A 21572-nucleotide genomic window follows, 5' to 3' on the forward strand; every position below is an offset into this window, starting at 1 on the left:
AGATCGCCTCTCATCATTATTAATCCTATTAACCCCGTCGACAAAATAAACTGCTTCACTTCCAATTACATGCTATATTTCACAAGTTAGTGTTTTAAAAATATCGAAAAACAACTTTTTAAACGGAAAACCTCCTTCAACCCGCTTCGAATGACATCAGAAAGGGGAGTGAACGGCCACCAGCTTCCAGTGGCATCAGGGGCAGGGCCGATTTTATATTAAAGCTCCGCTTTTTCCGACCCGGCATCGAAACCGTGGTGGTGAAGGAGATATCGAGACCGCAGTGGTGAGGCCTCGCGACGATGGGGCCGTGGTGGCGACAACCCTCACGACGATGGAGCAGCAGCAGCAGAAGGGGAAAGGAGAGATGATGGAGGGATTGGGGGAGGGGAGGAGGAGAGGGGAAAGATCCTGGGGAGTGAGGAGGGAGAGTGGGGGGGGATTGAGGGAGAGGAGGGCGTAGGGAGAGTAGTTGCCACATCTACACTCCCTCTCTTGACCCCTCCCTCTCTACCCTCCCTCCCCCTCCTGCTCTACCCTCAGTCCCACCCTCTCTACCCCCTCCCTCGCCTTCTACCTCTCTACCCCCCCTCGCCTTCTACCTCTCTACCACCCCTCTCCCTCTACCCCCCTTCCTCTCTCTGGGGGAACGGGTAAGTGGTGGAATATTGCATTGGGGGAGCAGACCCAACGGATCTGCACTTGGTCTAGTAAATATATAAAAATCAGTCTTTCATATCTGTCACATTCAAACATTTACCTAGTTTTCCCAAGTGAAATTGTGTGCTCCACTTCGGAGAATATTATGAAAATTTCTCTCATCAATCAATCAGACATGCTGAAGTTCACAATCACATTATTTCTAGCTGCTCATTCATCACTTTATAACTTAAAAGACTGACCTCTCCCATCACCAGAGGAGTGTTGGAGCAAGCAATCTGCCTACCTCCCTAATCCAGATGCGACCATCATCTAAAATGTGAGTTGGGGCTCATTATCTAAACAGATGAGGCTCTATTGAAATTGCTGCCATCAAGAACTTCTACATTATCAAAGAGAAATTAGAACTGAGGACCGATCATCTTTACAAGATTGATTAATTTAGTCTGGTTTAATTAAGTTTAGTTCAGTTTATTTGGTCAAGTGTACTGAGGTACAGTGAAAAGCTTTTTGTTGCAGTCAGCGGAAAGACTATAATTGCTTACAATTGAGTCATCCACAGTGTACAGATCCATGATAAAGGGAATAACATGTAGTGCAAGATAAAGTCCAGTAAAGTCAAAGTAAGGGGGTTGTCCCACTGCGACGACCTAATTGGCGAGGTTAGAAGAGCTTGCCCTCAACTCATACTCGCAGGATGGTCGACACGAGGTCCTAGGAAATCTTTGTAACTCTCCTTCACGCTCGAGAGTACTCCCCGCGTACTCGAGGCCTCAGCTAGGTCGCGGCGTATTTTTAAACATGCTGAAAAATGCCCGCGAGTAAAAAAAGGTCGCCATGGAAAAAATCGATAATTTTTTTACTCGTAGGTTTAGTCGAAGTAGGTCGGCATGTTATTCGTAGGTAATCAAGGGTAGTTGAAGGTAATTGAGGTAGTCGAAGATAGTCTTCAACATAATCGAAGGGAGGTCGAAGGAGATTGAAGGAGGTCGTCTTCACTCTCCACTATTCGGTGTCCAATTTTCCCGAAGCTAGTTGAAGCTAGTCTTCAACATGCCACTTTTTCCAAACTCTCCTAAACTGTCACCGCAGTGAGACAGCCCCTTAACAATGAGACATGCTTAATGATGAGAATATTGGCCTAACAATTTTGATGGATCACCTAAAACATATTCCTTTTATTTTCTAGCTTTTTTCAATGAGGGAGGGAAGGGAACCCTGAGCCATAGTCTACTGCACCAGCAGAGTTATCAGAGGAACTGGAGAAGATGATGGTACCAGTTTGCATTCTGGTAGTAGAGTATGGAAAGCTTTGGCCTCTGGGAAGTTGAGCTATTCGTGCAAACTCAGGGGCGGTTGGATCAGTTCTTCAATGGAAAGGCATTTAGTATAACTATTAGTAAGCTACTCTAATAGACTTGGAATGGGTCTGTCCTGCCAGACATTCTTCATGTGCGAGGAGGAGCAGGGAGGAGGTTGTTCTCGCTCCCCCTCGGAGTGGGTATAGAACCAACAAGAATTTACTTTCAATTTCGTAGTGAATCACTTTTCTGTTCCAGGCAGTGACGTTGCTGACAAGACCCAAGAGCCGAGGAAAGCCGAGAAAGCAGATTTCTGCTTCCATTGAAGTAGATTCCCAATCCCTCATGAGCTCTGCTCTTTGAATCAGCAGCAGACTGGTTCCCAGGGACAGCAGCTTGCTTCACTGCAGGGTGTTAGTGTTGCTATGAGGGAGCAGACAGCCATGTTCCAAGGTCTAATTGGCAGCTTTATCAGGATTCTGGAGGTTAAAATGGCAATCGTACAATCTAGGGGCCACTAGATAACTGCCTGCTTTGTTGTCTGCCCTGCACCCAAGGGTTGAGTTGGCTCTGCAGGAATTGACATCTTGTGCTCTCTCAGGCTGTCAGGATTTTTCTTGCAGCCACCAGCCCTCAGACACCCTAACCTGCATCCCCAGACCAGTATGTGTGTCATAGGTTGGAGCCTGTTCAAAATGACACAAAGTCATTATGAACATCCTGACACTGTATCCATCTCTCAGAGATGAGAACAGAGCCAGCCTTTCAGCAGCTAATGGCAGGCATAGGGGAGAGAGACACTGTGATGTAGCTGTGGGGTTTCTAGTGCTGCACTGAATAACATTGAAACAACAGGACAACAGTCAATGGATTTTCATTCATTATTTCACAACGTTTTTACACCAAGATATTTTGTTTCATGATAGCTGTTATTTTTCCATTTGTGCACCTGAGGCTGGGTGAAACCATTAAATAAACTGGGTACACATTTTATTCATGCTTTTCACCCCTCAGTTCCTTGCCCAAAGTCCGTTTAAGAGAACAGAGATTTTGTTCAGTTGTCACTTTGAAACACTAAACAAATGCCAATGGATGCGACATACACTCCAATGTCTTAACTGCAAGAGCAGAGCTGCCAACTCTCACGCATTGAGCGTGAGAATCACGCATTTTGCCCAATTCTCACGCTGATCACAAATTTCTCACGCTCTGTCGTGAGAAATTCTGTGATCAACGAGAATTTCAAAACTAATATCAACTGCTTGTGTTCGTGTCTGTTGAAAAGACAGCAGCATTCTTATTCTCTATTATTCTAACTTGTCCGAACCGTCACACACTTCCAAACCATGTCCCCATGCAAATTTACATTGAAAGACACGGACCGGGTGAGTGTCATCTAGTGCAGCAATGAATGAGTGTCATCTAGTGCAGCAAATAAGGCCATGCATGTCCTGCTCCCGGCGGCAATCGGAATTTAACGATTTGCGGGAAGCGGCTGACATGAGCGAGGCCGGCGAGCGGCAGGAGAGAGGTACATGGGCCGTGGAACCGGGGGGGGTCCCCACTTTTTTGGCTAGACATGTTTCAATGTCTCCGGCTTTGGACGAGGCGCTGCAATGCTGTGAACAACCTGATCGTGGGTGGTGGAGAGTCGGGACGGACGGAGGGATGGAATCAGAAACAGCGGTGGCGGCAGTTGCTCGCTGCAGCGCCGGCCATGGTGCAGCCTCAGTGCAAGAGTCCCGGGCTGTCGGAGGTGTCGGAAGTGTTGCGCCACTGCCGTAAGAGTCTCTGCGCCCAATTCGCCCAGGTGACCGGCATGGACTGGGTTGCAGCTCGATGCATCCTGGAGGACAACTAGTGGCTGCTGGAAGTAGGTACCAAGCATTGGGTAGTAGCAGTGGAAGACAGTGGCCTTCAAATGGGGGTGGTTGGAGAAAGCATCCTGCTTGCCTGCTAGATTTTCACTTACTGTAACTGCAGGAAAAATGTTCCCAATGTTGGGCGAGTTCAGAACCAGGGGTCACAGTTTAAGAATAAGGGGTAGGCCATTTAGGACTGAGATGAGGACAAACCTTTTTTCACTCAGAGAGTTGTGAATCTGTGAAATTCTCTGCTACAGAAGGCAATAGAGGCCAATTCACTGGATGTTTTCAAATTGAAGTGTGAATACAAGCCCAGTCGATCCATTCTTTCATCATATGTCGGTCCCGCCATTCCGGGAATTAACCTGGTGAACCTATGATGTACTCCCCCAATAGCTAGAATGTCCTTCCTCAAATTTGGAGATCAAAACTGCAATTAATACTCCAGGTGCAGTCTCACCAGCACAACTGTAGAAGTGCCTCCTTGCTCCTAAATTCAAATCCTCTCGATATGAAGGCCAACATGCCATTAGCTTTCTTCACTGCCTGCTGTACCTGCATTCTTACTTTCTGTGACTGATGTACAAGGACACCCAGGTCTTGTTGCACCTCCCCTTTTCCTAATCTAACACCAATCCGATAATAATCTGCCTTCTTTTTTTTGCCAGCAAAGTGGATAACCTCACATGTATCCACATTATACTGCATCTGCCATGCATCTGCTCACTCACCCAACCTATCCAAGTCATCCTTCAGCCTCATAGCATCCTCCTCGCAGCTCACTCGCGAGGGACAGTAGAGGGGTAGGGAGGGGAGAGGAGTTATGGACAGAGGGAGGGAGTGACTGAGGATAGGGGGAAGGAGAGGGAGGGAGAGGTGAGGGAGGGGTTAGAGAGGGTAGGAGGAGAGGGGAAAGAAGAGGGAGGGTGAAGAGGAGGGGGAGGAAGTGCTGGGGGATGAGGGGAAATGAGCCGGGCCTGCGCAGTTGGGGGCTATGGGTGAGTGGTGGAATATTGCGTTGGGGGAACGGGTTGCGTTGGGGGCACGGGTGAGTGGTGGAATATTGCATTGGGGGCACGGGTTGTGGAGGGTTACCAGGCCTCCCATGTGACAGAAATGTGGGCCTCCATGTCCCATTTAGTCTAGTCATTGTTTAAAAATAATCAAAGTAGCGTGGAACTAGATACACCTGTTTGAACCACATCACTGCAGCTTCAATGTCATCTTTCTTTCACAGAAGCATTGAGGCCTTCGTGTCCGTCAAACCATGATGTGTGGACTGCAGTTCAATGTGCTAATTTAAATGAGGCTACTAACTGAAACAGTGGTTGTTTGTTGAACTGGATCTTGAGAATTCTAGAATGGAAACAAGGAACTATAGATGCTGCTTCACAAAAAGAAGTCCTGCTGTTGTCAATCTGTGCTGAATAGCTCTATACCCTTTAATTCTTTCCCCAGGTTCTCATGGCATTTTTTTTTTTCATCTGGTGCTCTGTCTGTTCATCCCCCACCCTTTACTATCTCAGGTGGCAATGGTTTCATCTGATGGATATTCCATGTACAGCAGAACAATGCAAAGAATAGTATTCTAGGTGCTGTGCACCATAGAGTTTCATCTGAATGGTGCAAACAATGAAACTGCATTTTCAGCACCCCAATGCTATTCTCCCGAGCTGTTGGTATATACCAGCTTTACCATTGTAACGCCAGTGCGCTTGGAGTTCAGAGCAAAGTAATCAACCATTAAGCAAGGAATAGCTCTTGTTCCAATAAATCCATCCTTAGGATACATATGTTGATAAATATCCTATTGATAAATATTTGTGGTTGTGAATAGAAACTATAATGGCTCGAGTGCAGTCTGTGAATGCCTGAATTTTAAATGAGCTTGCAATGGCAGTAAATACCGATGTTGTGTGCTGAATCATATGGACTGAAGGAATGGAAATCTCTTCTTCTGGGGAAGGGAATGCCAATGGCCTCCCTATTACGATATCGAATGGCAAGTACAAGATGTGTCAAATGCCAGGAGCTGCGATTTGAAATAATCCCGAGGCCATGAAGTTAACAATGAGATATGGTGGCCGTAGCGGTAGAGTTACTGCCTTACAGCGTCAGTGACCCGGGTTCGATCCTGACTACGGGTGCTGTCTGTATGGAGTTTGTACGTTCTCCCCGTGATCTGCGTGGGTTTTCTCCAGGATCTTCGGTTTCCTCCCACACTCCAAAGACGTACAGGTTTGTAGGTTAATTGACTTAGTATAAAATGTAAAATTGGCCCTCGTGTGTAGGATAGTGTTAATGTGCGGAGTTCGCTGGTCGGTGCAGACTCGGTGGACCGAAGGGCCTGTTTCCATGCTGTATCTCTAAACTAAAATGAGGTGACCTCAGGTTTCACTGTAACTACGTACACTGGTGACTCACACATTAGGCTATTCGGATTATAGAAATTCACCTTCCCTGAATTCACAGATCAGTGCCTAAAAATGAGATAAGGAATAAAAGTCACTCTCAGAAATTTGTGTCAGGCAAGAGATATAGATGCCTGAAGTCCTCAAATGACCAGGTTCAGGAACAGCTGCCTACCGATATCTGACCTGCACAACCCCAATCTACCTTGAAAACATAATGCTGTTTTTGAGTATGGAATATAAACAAAAGGATGATTTTTGTGGTGTGGGCATCACCTTTTGTCTTCTCAGATATTCTAGCTTTTAAATAAAAATAAATGTCTTGCAAATGACAAATTACAATCAAAATTATTAGGGCAACTATGATGCTGAAAAACATAACTCGAGATATCAACATCTTGCCTAAGAGTAATCAAACATCTCGCGGTAAGATACGTAAAAACAGAAGCAACTTTGCTCCTCTCTGCATTTCAGTTATCACAAATTCTCTGATTTTCAGTTCTGCAATGCTATTGCTTGGTATTGCAGAGATTAATTTCACAGCTAATAAATTTAGATGGAATTCTAAATCTCACTGATTGTACACATCAGCCATTTAGTGCCACAGCTTACTATCAATCTTGCTTAGGAATAAAATGGTCTTCCTTGCAACTGGTAAAGAATGCATTCTTTAATTTTGCCAAGAGATTTAAGTTTTAAATTTAGTGTAATACTTTATTTTCCAAGCTTGAAATCAAATGGAAGTGACCTCATCAATTTTATTACCGTCCACCACATTTATTCATACTTTTAAATAAAAAGAAAATGAAATGTGCACACAAGAGACGAGGAACTTTCTTGGAGTTGCTCTATCTTCACCATCATAACTTCCCAATAGATCCACTGGAAAACCTATTTACATACATAAAAGGGCATCCTGCCACATTGATGATCAAGTCGCTATGGTAGTTACATGAAAATTCCCAACCAATTCCCCTCTTACCTTGAGGGGGCTCATTCGTAAACTTAATAGATGACTGTAATAAATTGATGGGAAACTTTGGATGGACCTCTGTTGTGATCCAGGTTCTACATCCAGCGTGCATTGTCTCTGTTGTGGTCAGTGTATCTAAAAGTTCATCCATGAAGTTCAAGCCCAGGTGGCAATTCTGTAAAAGAAGCCAGCCACCATCCTGCATGCTCTGAGTCAACAAACGTCTTGCGTGAACTTCCTGACCCTGGCCCATGGATATGGCCCGACAAGGGACATTCTAAAGAAAACAAAAAGCAAATATATGAAGAAAGATTTGATAGATTCGGATATGAAGAAAGACTGGATAGACTCGGCTTGTACTCGCTAGAATTTAGGAGATTGAGGGGGGATCTTATAGAAACTTACAAAAATTCTTAAGGGGTTGGACAGGCTAGATGCAGGAAGGTTGTTCCCGATGTTGGGGAAGTCCAGGACAAGGGGTCAGTTTGAGGATAGAGGGGAAATCCTTTAGGACCGAGATGAGAAAAACATTTTTCACACAGAGTGGTGAATCTCTGGAACTCTCTGCCACAGAAGGTAGTTGAGGCCAGTTCATTGGCTATATTTAAGAGGGAGTTAGATGTGGCCCTTGTGGCTAAAGGGATCAGGAGGTATGGAGAGAAGGCAGGTACAGAATACTGAGTTGGATGATCAGCCATGATCATATTGAATGGCGGTGCAGGCTCGAAGGGCCGAATGGCCTACTCCTGCACCTATTTTTCTATATTTCTATGTTTCTAAATCTATGTGTACTTGCAGCTAAATAATGTTGGTCACTCAGCATTCAAATATATACATGCAGTTTTAACGCTATGTTAACTACCAATCATTTGATCTATCTAACATCAGAAGTTATCTAAAACATAGTGTTATAGTCAAAGTTGTTTGATTTTGAGTTGCAATATCGTGTATAGAAATGTACTTGTGTCTTCAACAACTATGTCTACAAACCTTTCATCGCATCTATACTTCCTCCAAAACAGAAATGAAAAGCAAAAGCTGCTGATGCTGGAAATGCAAAATAAAATGGAGTATACTAGAAATACTCAGCTGATCAGGCGGCATCTGTGAGAGAAGATGTTAATATTCCATTTGATGAGTTAATATGGTTTATACAGAGCATGGTGAGTGACTGCTATGGGTGGTGGTGGAGGCAGATACAATATTGGTGTTTAAGAGGCTTTTATATAGGAACATGATCTGCAAGGAATAGAGGAATATGAATCATATGCAGGCAGATAAGATTAGTTTATCTTGGCATCATTTTTCAGCTCACACATTGTAGGCTGAAAGGCCTGTTCATGTGCTGTACAGATCTATGTTCTATATTAACATTTCAGTTGATAACTTAACATTACTAACCAGTTCTGATATAAGCAGAAAAGCTGGTTAAATTATTGAAATTATTGAATTCAGTGCTAACTTCTGAGAGTTATAATATGCCTAGTTGGAAACTGGGATTCTTTTCCTTGTGTTTATGTTGGGTTTTGTTGGGAAAATTCCCAATTCTAATGAAATGTTATTAATCTGAAATATTAATTCAGTTTCTCACTCCAAAAAATACTGTAGCCGGCTGGTTTTCTTTCTGAATAAAACACAGAAAAAGGCTTGTCAGCCCATTATGTCCATACCGACCATCAAGCGCCCATCTACAGCAAATCATTTGTTCCCTCCACATTCCCACAAACTCCCTAAAGATTCTAACACTTACCTACCCATTAAGAGCAATGTACAGTGGCCAATTAACTGAAAATCTGCATGTTTTGGATGTGGGAAGAACGCATGCATCCAGGAGAAGTCCACGTAGTCACAGAGAGACTTCAATTGCCAAACTCCATACATACTCCTTCGCATGTCAGGATTGAACTAGACTGCTGGAGTTGTGAGGAAGCAGCTCTGCCAGTTGTGGCATCATGCTGCCCTGATATTATTTCATATTTTGACGATATTTTGCTTATTCAGCTTAAAGCTTTTCTTTTCCTTTCTGTTTTTCTCCCGTTTTCATATCTTTTTATACCTTCTGAAAGCTCACCTGGACAAGCCTTTGGCACTTTCACTCACAAATTATGTCATTCAGCCTAGCCTGACCATTCTATAGCAGGCAAACCCTTTGTTTTCTCCTATCCTCCTGAAAGGTTTTATATCTGATCATTCATATACTAAACTCATTTGTGTGCCAATGGAAAATGAAGGAAATGATCAGAATGACACTGCAGAATTAACAATTACCAGGCCTCACTTAGTCTCCTTCACTTTTTATTGTACCTTGGTCTTGGCCAAACGCTCAATATTTTCAGTAGGGTCGGAGCCCATGGAAAGGAAGCACACCAAAGGTATTCGATTATCACCTTCTGCCCACATTGCTTCCATATCGAGAATAACTCCTTCTGCATATTTTGGTCCAAGTGACTCAGCAATATAATGACGTGCCTAGAGAAAGCAAGACCATTGAGAAATAATGACACTGTCAAATATACCCAACAAACGAGTAACTCTGTTATTTGTTGGAAGAAAAACATCTGAAAAATTATCCAACAATGTCACCAAACATGCAAAACAAAAGAATCGCAGAAATCAATTCAGTTAAACTCCAAAATCAGCAATATATACAGGCAAGAGCATGGGAAAACCATTTAACAAGCATAATGACCGAATTGATCCAAGTATGATCATTTTTTTATGTTGAATTCCTCATAAGATAATTTCCATGTTCAGTAACTGAGAACATAATATGGTCTGCAAATGCCTCAGGGAGTGACTAAACCAAGCTATTAGAGAAAAGTTACTAGTTGAACCCATCAATTAAATGACTGACATTAGTAAAAGAACAAACACCATTTAGTAAATGGTCATAATTTGAAATCTTAAATATTCCATGTTTTTTTATTGTAATTTATATTGTAAAGTATGAAACCTATTATTGCCTCACATTAGTGAAGTATCAATTCAGAGTTATTTTTCACAAAGGTTATTTACAAATTAAAATAAGTTCAATTAGATTCATACACATTCTTACCAATAAGTGGCTGTTGTATCCATGGTAACTCATTCACTTTAAACACCCTTTGGTGTTTTTGAGTGGAGTATAAATTTCAGAAACTTAAGAATGCTGCACAGCTGACCTTTAAAATCATATGCAACACACTGAACATAACACATTAAATAAAACGTGAACAACAATACTTCACTAACATCGTACCCTGGTGACTATGAGCATATGCTCCATCAAGACATTCTGTTCACAACCGAACATAATGATGACAAAGCTACTGTATTAATAATTAGCTCAGTATGCAATTCTCGAGAAATCACTGCTGCAAAACATTAAATAACATATATTTCATTTATTTTTCCTTTTTTAGTGATGAGAAATATTTGTGCAATTGCAACAAGCAATGTGGATTCAGAAGGGAATTAATTATGTTTATAATTATTTTGAATTATTGGGAATAAATTAAAAAATAATAGAAAGCAGCATAGGCTTAAGGTGAGAGGGGAGAGATTTAAGAAGAAACTCAAGAGTAACATTTTCACTCAAAAGGTAGTCCATATCTAAAAAGACCTGTCAGAGGAAGTGAGTTCAATTACGAATTAAAAACATTTGGACAAATATATGAACATGAAGGGTTTGGAGGGTCATGGATCAAATGCAGATAAATGGGACGCACCCAGTATGCCAACCAGGTCAGCATGGACAAGGTGGGCCGAATAGCCTGTTTCCATGTTGATTAGCTCCATGACTCCGTCTGTGACTCCAGATTAGCAATCAAGTAATTTTTTTAAGTCAAGTTGTAGATGAAATTCTAATGATGAATCCACTACTCCTTTTTAATATATCAGTGGATTCTAAAATTCATACAAACTGATCACATCTGCAGTTTATGACCAGAATTTGCAGTCATCGATAATGGAGGGGCAGTTGCTATTGTAGAGAGAGAGTTTTTCCAAGACTTTTGACAATTGATTTGACTGTTATAGGGACAATCCAGATTGTCAAAAACAGCCTGTCACCCAGTCAGATAAAAGAATTAACATTGAAACAAGAAGATAAATTAGACCTCTGACGCCAATTTAAATTTGACAGAATGCGACTTGAAGCTTAAAAATTCAGGGTCAAAGAGGTTGCTTGTAAGAATTCACATTTTTTACTTGATTCATATTTTGGGATGTGGGCATTATTGACAAGGTTAACATGTATTGCCCTGAGAAGATGGTGTTGACTCATCTTCTTTAATTGTTACAGTCCTTCTGGAAAAGGTATAGTAAAATATCTGATAAAATAACCTTTTTACCAGGTTGAAAATGTCAAATACCAGAGTTCACAACTTTAAGTTCATAGGAGATGTGTAAGGCAGGTTTTTTGCTTACACACAGAGGATGGTAGGTGCTTGGATCGTGTTGCCAAGAGGTTGTGGTGGAGCAGATATGATATTGGCAGGCCTCCTGGCACCACTTTCTGCTTATCAGCTCAAGCTGCTTGCCCCATGTTGTTTACGCCTTTCAATATGCAGGTAAGGACCATTTCATTTTTTGAGGATTTGCAAATGTACTGTTATAGTGCACGTTCATCAATCAGGAGCAGAATTAGGCCATTTGACCCATCGAGTGTACGCCACCAATCATGGCTGATCTATCTATCCCTTTCAACCCTATTCTTCTGCCTTCTCTCCATAACCCTTGACACTCTTACTAATCAAGAAACTGTCAATCTCTGCTTCAAAAATACCCAAAGACTTAGCCTCCACAGCCGTCTGTGGCAATGAATTCAACAGATTCAACACCCTCTGGCTAAAAAAATACCTCATCTCTCTAAAGGCACATCCTTTTATTCTGAAGCTGTCCTCTGGTCTTAGACTCTCTAGTGGAAACATCTTCTCACATCCACCCTATCCAAGCCTTTTATTATTCAGTAAATTTCAATGAGGTTTCTCCCTCATCCTTCTAAACTCCAGCAAGTACAGGCTCACAGCTATCAAACACTCAACATACATTAACACAATCATCCCCAGGATCATTCTCGTTCACTCTAGACACTCTTCAATGCCGACCCGTCCCTCCTCAGAAATGGGGCCCAAAACTGCTCACAATACTCCAAATGTGGTCTGACCAATGCCTTATGAAGCCTCAGCATTACATTGCTGCTTTTATATTCTAGTCCTCTCAAAATGAATGCTAACATTGCATTTGGCTCTTTACTACTAATTCAACTTGCAAATTAACATTTTGGAAATCCTGCATCGTCAGTACTTCCAAGTCCCTTCGCACCTCCGAGTTCTGAATCCTCTCCCCATTTGGAAAATAGTCCAAGTCTTTGTTTCTATTACCAAAGTGCATGATTGCACACTTTGCTATGTCATATTTCATCTGCCACTTATTTTCCCACTCTCCCAACCTGTCCAAGTCCATCTGCAGACTCCTTGCTTCATCTACACTACCTGCCCCTCCACGTATCTTCAAATCATCCATAAACCTGGCCACAAAACCATAAATTCCAACATCCAAATCATTAAAATACAATGTGAAAAGTAGCAGACCCAACACCGACCCTTGTGGAATATTACTAGTCACTGGCTGTCAACCAGAAAAAGCCCCATTTATACTCATTCTTTGCTTTCTGCCATTCAACCAATCTATGATTCATGCTAGCATCTGTCTTCAAATCCCATGGGCTTTCAACTTATTTAGCAGCCTCACGATTGGCACTTCAACAACATCTGGAGCACAACATAATTTGGACCACACCTTGCTGATTTTTCTCTCAGTGTACATGTTCATGCTTGGGAAGTTACTATTTGATATACTACAAAAGAACAGTAGGTGCTGTTAACCTCATCAATATTCACACAGTAAAGTACAGAATAAAAATTAAAGTAGGAATGTCAATTTATTCTTAAGGGCACAAAGGGAAAATACCAAGTAAATTGGAGAAAGCACAGAAGTGGTAAATGAATAAAAAATGAAATTTCATATGAACAAATCGAAAATACCAAAGAGCAAGAAAAGTTGGCAACAAATTTAATCCATAAATTATGTTGAATAGCTAAAGATGAAATTTAATAAAATACAAGGCAAAAGATTTGACAACAGTGAACAGTACAGGAAAGCGGAATAAATAGACTTCTGAAATGTACAGGCAAAACATTAAAATCAAACTGAATAATGTTCTGGTCAGATGGCATCCCAATTATTGTATCCAGTCTTTATCAGTGAGGCACAGAAGCATTAAAGCACCAAAGTTAGTTCAGAGAAGTATCAAGTAGCTTTCAGTCTTGAAAAGAGATGCCAGGCAGGTTATCTTGGAATTATACTATGAATTATTTTTACAGTCTTACATGGTGAAAACCGAAAGAAAAAAAATTACTTTAAAGGGGATTTGTCAAGTGAACAGAATTCCAAACTAATGAAAGACAAATTGAAGGTTGGCATTCATTTCTACACAAACAGGCTTGAGGGGCCTGAAATAGATTTTGGAAAGAATAACAAAGACAAAAGTCCAGAAATCATTTAAGAACCATCCTGATCACAAAAATGATAGTTTTAGGGTTTTATTTCTGGCAGCTTGAATAAAGAAGACAGAATGGCTTTGTTTATCTATCTTGTTCAAGATTCAAGAACTTTATTTGTCACATACACATACAGGATGTACAGCAACAATATTTGCCGTATTTACACTAAAAAGAGCAAACCCTATTTGCAGTTGAAGTGAAATATAAATAAATATAAATAAGTATATGTATGCATTATAAGTATCTATTTGTGTGTGCGCGTGTGTGTGCGCATGAGATGGGCAGTATGTGGGACATGGTGGGGGCCCTGGCGAGATTTACAGTCTTGATCGCCCGTGGGAAGAAACTCCGTCTCAGTCTCTCTGTTTTTGCTGCATGACTGCGGAGGCGCTTGCCTGACCGCAGCAGCTGGAACAGTCCATTGTTGGGGTGGTGGGGGTCCTTCATGATCCTACAGACTCTAGTTCTGCACCTCCTGGTGTATAGGTCCTGCAGGGGGAGGGGGGGAAGTGTAGTTCCCATAGTGCGTTTGGCCGAATGCACTACTTTCTGCGGAGTGCCCCTGTCCTGGGCAGAGCTGTTGCCAAACCAGGCAGTGATTTTTCCTGTCAGGATGCTCTCTACAGCCCCAGAGTAGAAGGATTGAAAGATCCTCAGGGAGACTGAATTTCCTCAGATGCCTGAGGTGTTAAAGGCGCTGCCTTGCCTTTCTCACCAGTGTGTCAATACGTATTGTACATGTCAGTTCCTCTGTGAAGTGGACTCCCTGGTATTTAAAGCTGATCACCCTATCCACAGTAGTCCCATTAATCCACAGTGGTGTATACGTCCTTGGTTGTTGTGCCCTTCGAAAGTCCACAATCAGCTCCTTAGTTTTTGTGACATTCATGAAGAGGCTGTTATCCTGACAACACAATGCCAGATCAGCCACATCCTTCTGGTAGGCTTTCTCATCGTTATTGGAGATCAGGCCCACCACCACTGTGTCATCAGCAAACTTAAGGGGCTGTCCCACTGCGGCGACCTAATCCGCGAGTTTAGAAGAGTTTGCCCTTGACTCAAACTCACCTGCATGGTCGACACTTGGTCCTAGGAGATCCTATGAGGTCACTGGAACTCTCCTTCATGCTCGAGGGAAGTTCCAGAATACTCGTGACCTCAGGTAGGTCGCGGAAAATTTTTCAGCATGTTGAAAATTTTTCCGCGAGTAAAATTTGGTCAGCATGGTTCTTTTAAACTCGTAGTGCAGTGGAGTGAGGTCGCTATTTAGTTACAGGCAGTCGAGGGCAGCCGTAGGCAATCTCCTTCGCTGACCAGGCATTTTGATTGGCTCATTGGAGTTTTCAGGACCAGGGAAAACCGACCGCTAAACATTATTAAACTTCTTATAAGTGCCTCCACTCCTTCTTCCCCCCTTCTCTCTCCCAGAGCCGGATTTACCACTAGGCTTCATAGGCCTCGAAATCTGGGGGTCTCCGGCCAAGGCAGGACACCTGCCGTTCAACTCTGAGCGGGCCCCCCTCTCTATCTCTCTCTCTCTGTGACACTCTCCGCCTCCGCCCGCCGTCCGTGTCCAGATCTTCGCTCTCCGCTCGTTCCTCATCCGCCGGCACAGCAGGCCGCCTTGCACATGCGCACTGCTATGGCCAGCACATCCTCCCCCTGCACATGCACACAACCACGGCCAGCACATCATGAGCTGCCCTGCACTTGCGCACTGCCACGGCAACTGGTCGGCGCTGGGCACTTTCTTGCTCGCTTTGAATTGTGGGAGATCTGGCCGCCATTGCTGTCCAGTCCCCGCCTCGCCGCGACCGCTGAAAAACAACGCAGAATCACTCCCTGGAGCTGGAGTAACTCTTGCTTCTGGTTTCCTGGTCCTCCAAAAATCTTCAAAATGGAATTTAAACTGGAGGTGGTGGAGGGTCCATCGCCAAACTCCAAACTCTGAACACTAACAGCCTATTGCATTTTATCTGTTTATTTATACATAGATACATAGAAAATAGGTGCAGGAGTAGGCCATTCGGCCCTATGAGCCTGCGCCGCCATTCAATATGATCATGGCTGATCATCCAACTCAGTATCCCGTACCTTCCCTATCTCCATACCCCCTGATACCTTTAGCCACAAGGGCCACATCTAACTCTCTCTTAAATATAGCCAATGATCTGGACTCAACTACCTTCTGTGGCAGAGAGTTCCAGAGATTCACCACTCTGTGTGAAAAATGTTTTTCTCATCTCGGTCTTAAAGGATTTCCACTTTATCCTTAAGCTGTGACCCCTGGTCCTGGACTTCCCCAACATCGGGAACAATCTTCCTGCATCTAGCCTGTCGAACCCCTTAAGAATTTTGTAAGTTTTTATAAGATCCCCCCTCAATCTCCTAAATTCTAGCGAGTACAAGCCGAGTTATTGTGTTTATATATGGTCTATGGTATATAAACACACTGAACTTTTATTTCCTGTTCTGTATTATGTTTACATATTCTGTTGTGCTGCAGCAAGCAAGAATTTAATTGTCCTATCTGGGACACATGACAATAAAACTCTCTTGACTCTCGACTTGGACTTAAGCAAAAAAGGGTTCGTGGAAAAAAGAGGTACCTTAAATGTAGTTGTGTCTGGTTGGGTAACTATGGTAGGGTGAAGACTATTCCATGCTGTAATTGTGCGGGGGAACTCCATGGAGCAGCCAGCAACTCTGGATAGAAGAAATTGGTTGACGTTTCGGGTAGAGACCCTTCTTTAGACTCCCTCTGGTTTTAGTGTTTTTAGTTTAATTTAAAGATACAGTGTGGAAACAGGTCCTTCAGCCCATCACGCCGACCACCGATCACCCGTACACTAGTTCTATCCCACATATTAGCAACGTAAGTCAAGAGTCAAGAGTGTTTTATTCTCGCATGTCCCAGTTGGAACAATGAAATCCTTACTTGCAGCAGCACAACAGAATATGTAAACATAGTACTCTGTAAGCAATGTTATAAACAAGAAAATAAAACAGTGCATATATTCATATATGAATATATAACTATATAAAAATATATATATATAACACACACACACACACACACACACACACTTCCCATGAGGATATTGAACACTACAAACTTCAACTAAACTTAGAACAAAAAAATGTCTTGGTTGCAACTAGGGTTTTGTTTTGTTTTGCACTATATTGTTTTTATTGATTTATCAAAAATCAATTTTTTATTATGTTATCCATTGAGTACTGTGTTTACAAACCTGTTGTGCAGTTGCAAGTAAGAATTTCATTGTTGCATTTCAGTACATATAACAATTAAACACAAGACTTGGTCTCAATGGGATGACAATTGTGGGTTTTGTCATCCCCTCCAAAGATGTGGATATATTCTACAATGCCTACCTCTTGCATGTTGATAGTTGTAAGGGCTGTCCCACTGAGGCGACTTTACAGCAACTGTGTTTGACCTTCAGTCTCGAGGGAACTCGGCTGAAAACCCTCGAGCCGGATCGACCGTCAGCGATGCAACCACGCGCACACACACACACACACACACACACACACACACACACACACAATTTCCCTCCTGGGATTAATAAAGTTCTATCGTATTGTATCATGTGTGGAGGAAGGAACTGCAGATGCTGGTTTAAACTGAAGATATACACAAAAAGCTGGAGTAACTCAACAGGTCAGACAGAATCTCTGGACAAAAGGAAAATATTATGTTTTGGGTTGGGTCTGAAATAGGTTCCTGCACGCCTTTGGAATATGGAAGGAAACAAGAGCACCCGGAGAAAACCCATGCGATCAAAGGGAAAAGGAGCAAACCATTCAGACAACACCCATATTCAGGATCAATTCCGTGTCTCTGGCACTTTTAGGCAGCAATTTTATAGCCAATAGCCAATAGTCCATACCCCATAGCCTTGAACTGAACTAGAACATACAGTAGCTGTAAAGGGGGACATAGCTTAACTTGGAGATTTAAGACTGAAAATGGATATTTTCTTTTTTTTAGTAACCAAAGTTACCAACGTATAATTTTTTGTGTGTTGGAAAACAAAATATAGTGGCACAGCTGGTAGACTTGCTGCCTCACACGCCAGAGATCTGTGTTTGATCCTGTCCTCGGGCACTGTCTGTGTTGAATTTGCACATTCTCCCTGCAAGCGTGTGGGTTTCCTCCCACATCCCAAAGATGCATTGGCTTTGTAGGTTAACTTGTCTCTATAAAATTGTCCCAAATTTGTAGGGAGTGGGTGAGGAAAGTGGGATAACAGAACTTGTGTGAATGGGTAGACAAAAAATGCTGGAGAAACTCAGCGGGTGAGGCAGCATCTATGGAGTGAAGGAAATAGGCGACGTTTCGGGTCGAGACCCTTCTTCAGACTGATGTGAGGGTGGGGGGGGGGGATGAGAAGAAGGAAGGAAGAGGCGGAGACAGTGGGCTGAGGGAGAGCTGGGAAGGGGAGTAGAAAGCAGGGACTACCTGAAATTGAAGAAGTCGCTGGGGTGTAAACTGCCCAAACGAAATATGAGGTGCTGCTCCTCCAATTTACGGTGGGCCTCACTCTGGCCATGGAGAAGGCCCAGGACAGAAAGGTTGGATTCGGAATGGGAGGGGGAGTTGAAGTGCTGAGCCACCGTGAGATCAGGTTGGTTATTGCAAACCAAACTGAGGTGTTGGGCGAAGCGATCGCCAAGCCAACGCTTGGTCTCACCGATATAGAGCAGCTGACACCTAGAGCAACGGATGCAATAGATGAGGTTGGAGAAGGTGCAGGTGAACCTCTTCCGCACCTGGAAAGACTGCATGGGTCCTTGAATGGAGTCAAGGGGGGAGGTAAAGCGACAAGTGTAGCATTTCCCGCGGTTACATGGGAAAGTTCCAGGAGAGGGGGTGGTTTGGGTGGGAAGGGACGAATTGACCAGGGAATTACGGAGGGAGCGGTCTCTGCGGAAAGCCAACAGGGGAGGAGATGGGTAGATGTGGCCAGTGGTGGGATCCCATTGATAGACAAAAAAAGCTGGAGAAAATCAGCGGGTATGGCAGCATCTATGGAGCGAAGGAATAGGCGACGTTTCGAGTCGAGACCCTTCTTCAGATTGATGTCGGGGGAGGAGGGGGGGGGACACGAAAAAGAAAGGAAGAGGCAGATACAGTAAATATCTGGCTGTGGGAGAGCTGGGAATGGGAGGGGAAGGAGGGAGAAAGCAAGGACTTCCTGAAATTAGAGAAGCCAATGTTCATACCGTCGGAGTGTGAACTACCCAAGCAAATATGAAGTGCTGCTCCTCCAATATGTGGTGGGCCTCACTCTGGCCATGGAGGAGGCCCAGGACAAAAAGATAGGATTCGGAATGGGAGGGGGAGTTGAAGTGTTGTGCCACCGGGAGATCAGGTTAGTTGTTGCGAACTGAATGCAGGTGTTGTGCAAAACGATCGCCAAGCTTGCGCTTGGTCTCACCGAGGTTGATCAGTTGCTGAATAATCCAACCACATTTTTGTTTGGAAGTGGAAAGAAATAATATAAATTGCATTCATTGCAAAGTGTAAAAAGAGTTGATATACTGTATTATAATTTAGCTGCATGTCATTGTGGTATATATCATGTCTTGATTGGTGAATATGTTTAGTTACTTTATTTAAATCAGGAATAATATGTGAATGCTTCATTGAGCATAATTCCGACTGGTAACTACGCACATCGTCCGAGCACATTATCGCACGCGTCATGCAAGCCGTCTTAAATGACCAACTAAACTGTCATTTGGCAAACCTAAAATGCTGCCAAGGTTGCCCGGCTGACAACAGAGAAATAAAATTAAGGGAGTGCCCTGCAAGGTGTATAATATTTTTGACACTCATAGGCCTTTCTTACATATGCTGTCAAAACTCACTGTAGTCTCTAAACAACCCTTCAGTAATTTTCCTTACCCTCCATTTCAGAATAATAGCATTTTAAGCCGATAACTCAACACTAGCACTGGCAATAAATAAATAAATTAAAAGCGCAGCTTTCCAGCCCATTATCTCATTGACCTCGCTCGGCTGCAAATCGGTCCCATGGACTATCTTCTTCTAGATTCAAGATTCAAGAGATTCAAGAGTTTATTGTCATGTGTCCCAGATAGGACAATGAAATTCTTACTTTTGCTTCAGCACAACAGAATATAGTAGGCATGAATACAGAACAGATCAGTGTCGTGGGGGTGGGGGATTGGGAGGGGCCTCACAAGTGGAACAGCTTAGGGCTTCTCCTCATCTAAATCTGGCCCTGCTCTCTCCTTCTCTCCCCCCTCTCTCCCCTTCTCTCCCCTTCTCTCCCGCCCCCCCCCTCCGCGCTCTCTAAAGGACTTACCATACACTGTGGCAGTGGTCTTAACCTGTGAATTTCAAACAGCGCTCCCCCACTTTCCCTGGCCCCTGCCTTTACGATGTGTTTGTGTGTGCAGTCGGTCGATCAAGCTCGCGGTTTCAACGCAGACGATCTATCTAGCTCGAGGTTTTCCAGGCGAGTGCCCTCGAGCTTGAAGGTCGAAGACACTCTTCTTAACTCGCGGATTAGGTCGCCGCAGTGGGACAGCCCCTTTAATGAAGGAGTTGGAGCTGAACCTGGCCACAGTCATGTGTGCACAGGGAGTACAGTAGGGGGCTGAGGACACAACCCTGGAGGGATCCTGTGTTCAGGGTGAGTGGGTTGGAGGTGTGTCTGCCCACCTTGACCACCTGGGGCCTGGCGGTCAGAAAGTCCAGGACCCAGACACACAGTGGGGTGCTCAGTCCCAGTTCAATCAGCGTATAAGCAAGTCTGGTGGGGACTATAGTGTTGAAAGCTGAACTGTAATCAATGACCAGCAGCCTCACATGTTCTAATTTTCCGGATGTGTGCAAATAACCATGAAAAAACTGTTAGAACTTCAACAATACAATTTATGACTGGCAGTCTCCATTGTGTAGTACATATTTAATACCTATGCTGCATATACACTGCTCCAAATAGATATTCATAAGTATTTACCTGAGCAATAGTACGATCTGGGCACCAGCTCCGAATAAGCAGCAATTTGCGGAATGTGTCCAAAGTGGTGTCATATCCATCAGGGAGAGGCAATTCCTTACAATCTTCTTCATCAAACCAAGTCTTCCAAGCTTTATCATTGTTGGTCACTTGAGCAAGTAGTTGAGTGAATGGGTACGATTGAGAGAGCTGAACCAGATTTAACCAGGTGATGTCAATAATCCATTTCTTTGGTTTAGGGTCTACAGAATTGAGGTCTAAGGAAGCCCCACCTGGAAAAGTAAAATTATGTTGATTTGATTATTGCTGTTCAATAAGTAACATCATCTCCTGTGATATTTCATTATTAACTTTCAAATTTAATATAACATGGTTAACTTTTATATCTCATTTAGCACACCCTGCTTTCATATTATGATACTCTTTAGCACCAGTTGCAACAGATTTTGGCCAGACTGACCAATAGCCCACTTCTTCTGTGAGCCTCGACGCAACTGAGTTCTAAGGAAGCTCTAGGAGAGAAATTGCAAATGAGTGATGTACAGAAGGATCTGTGTGTTCTTACGTAGGAATCACAAAATGTTAGCAGGCAGGCGACCAGTAATTAGGAAGACCATTGGCTTATTAGCTTTTATTGCAAACAAATTGGAGTTTATAAATAAGGGCATATTATTAAAAATTCACCAGATGTTAGTGAAGTCACTCCTAGGGCAAATCAGTCACAATCATATTGAATTGTGGAATAGGCTTGAGGGGCCAGGTGGTCTACTCTCATTTGTTCTTTGTTCTTTGTTTCCACAC

At 43.1% G+C, this 21572-nt stretch overlaps 1 protein-coding gene across 1 annotated transcript in view; it reads right to left on the reverse strand.

Moving 5' to 3' along the window:
- The window catches only part of LOC129709750 (dynein axonemal heavy chain 5-like), a 310815-nt gene that overhangs the window by 62486 nt on the left and 226757 nt on the right, over positions 1-21572 (reverse strand). The window contains 3 exon segments of the mRNA XM_055656308.1: positions 7220-7487; positions 9515-9679; positions 20772-21043. Of these exon segments, the coding sequence (XP_055512283.1) occupies positions 7220-7487; positions 9515-9679; positions 20772-21043 (705 nt within the window).

This window comes from Leucoraja erinacea, chromosome 2 (assembly GCF_028641065.1).
Source record: "Leucoraja erinacea ecotype New England chromosome 2, Leri_hhj_1, whole genome shotgun sequence".
NCBI lineage: Eukaryota > Metazoa > Chordata > Chondrichthyes > Rajiformes > Rajidae > Leucoraja > Leucoraja erinaceus.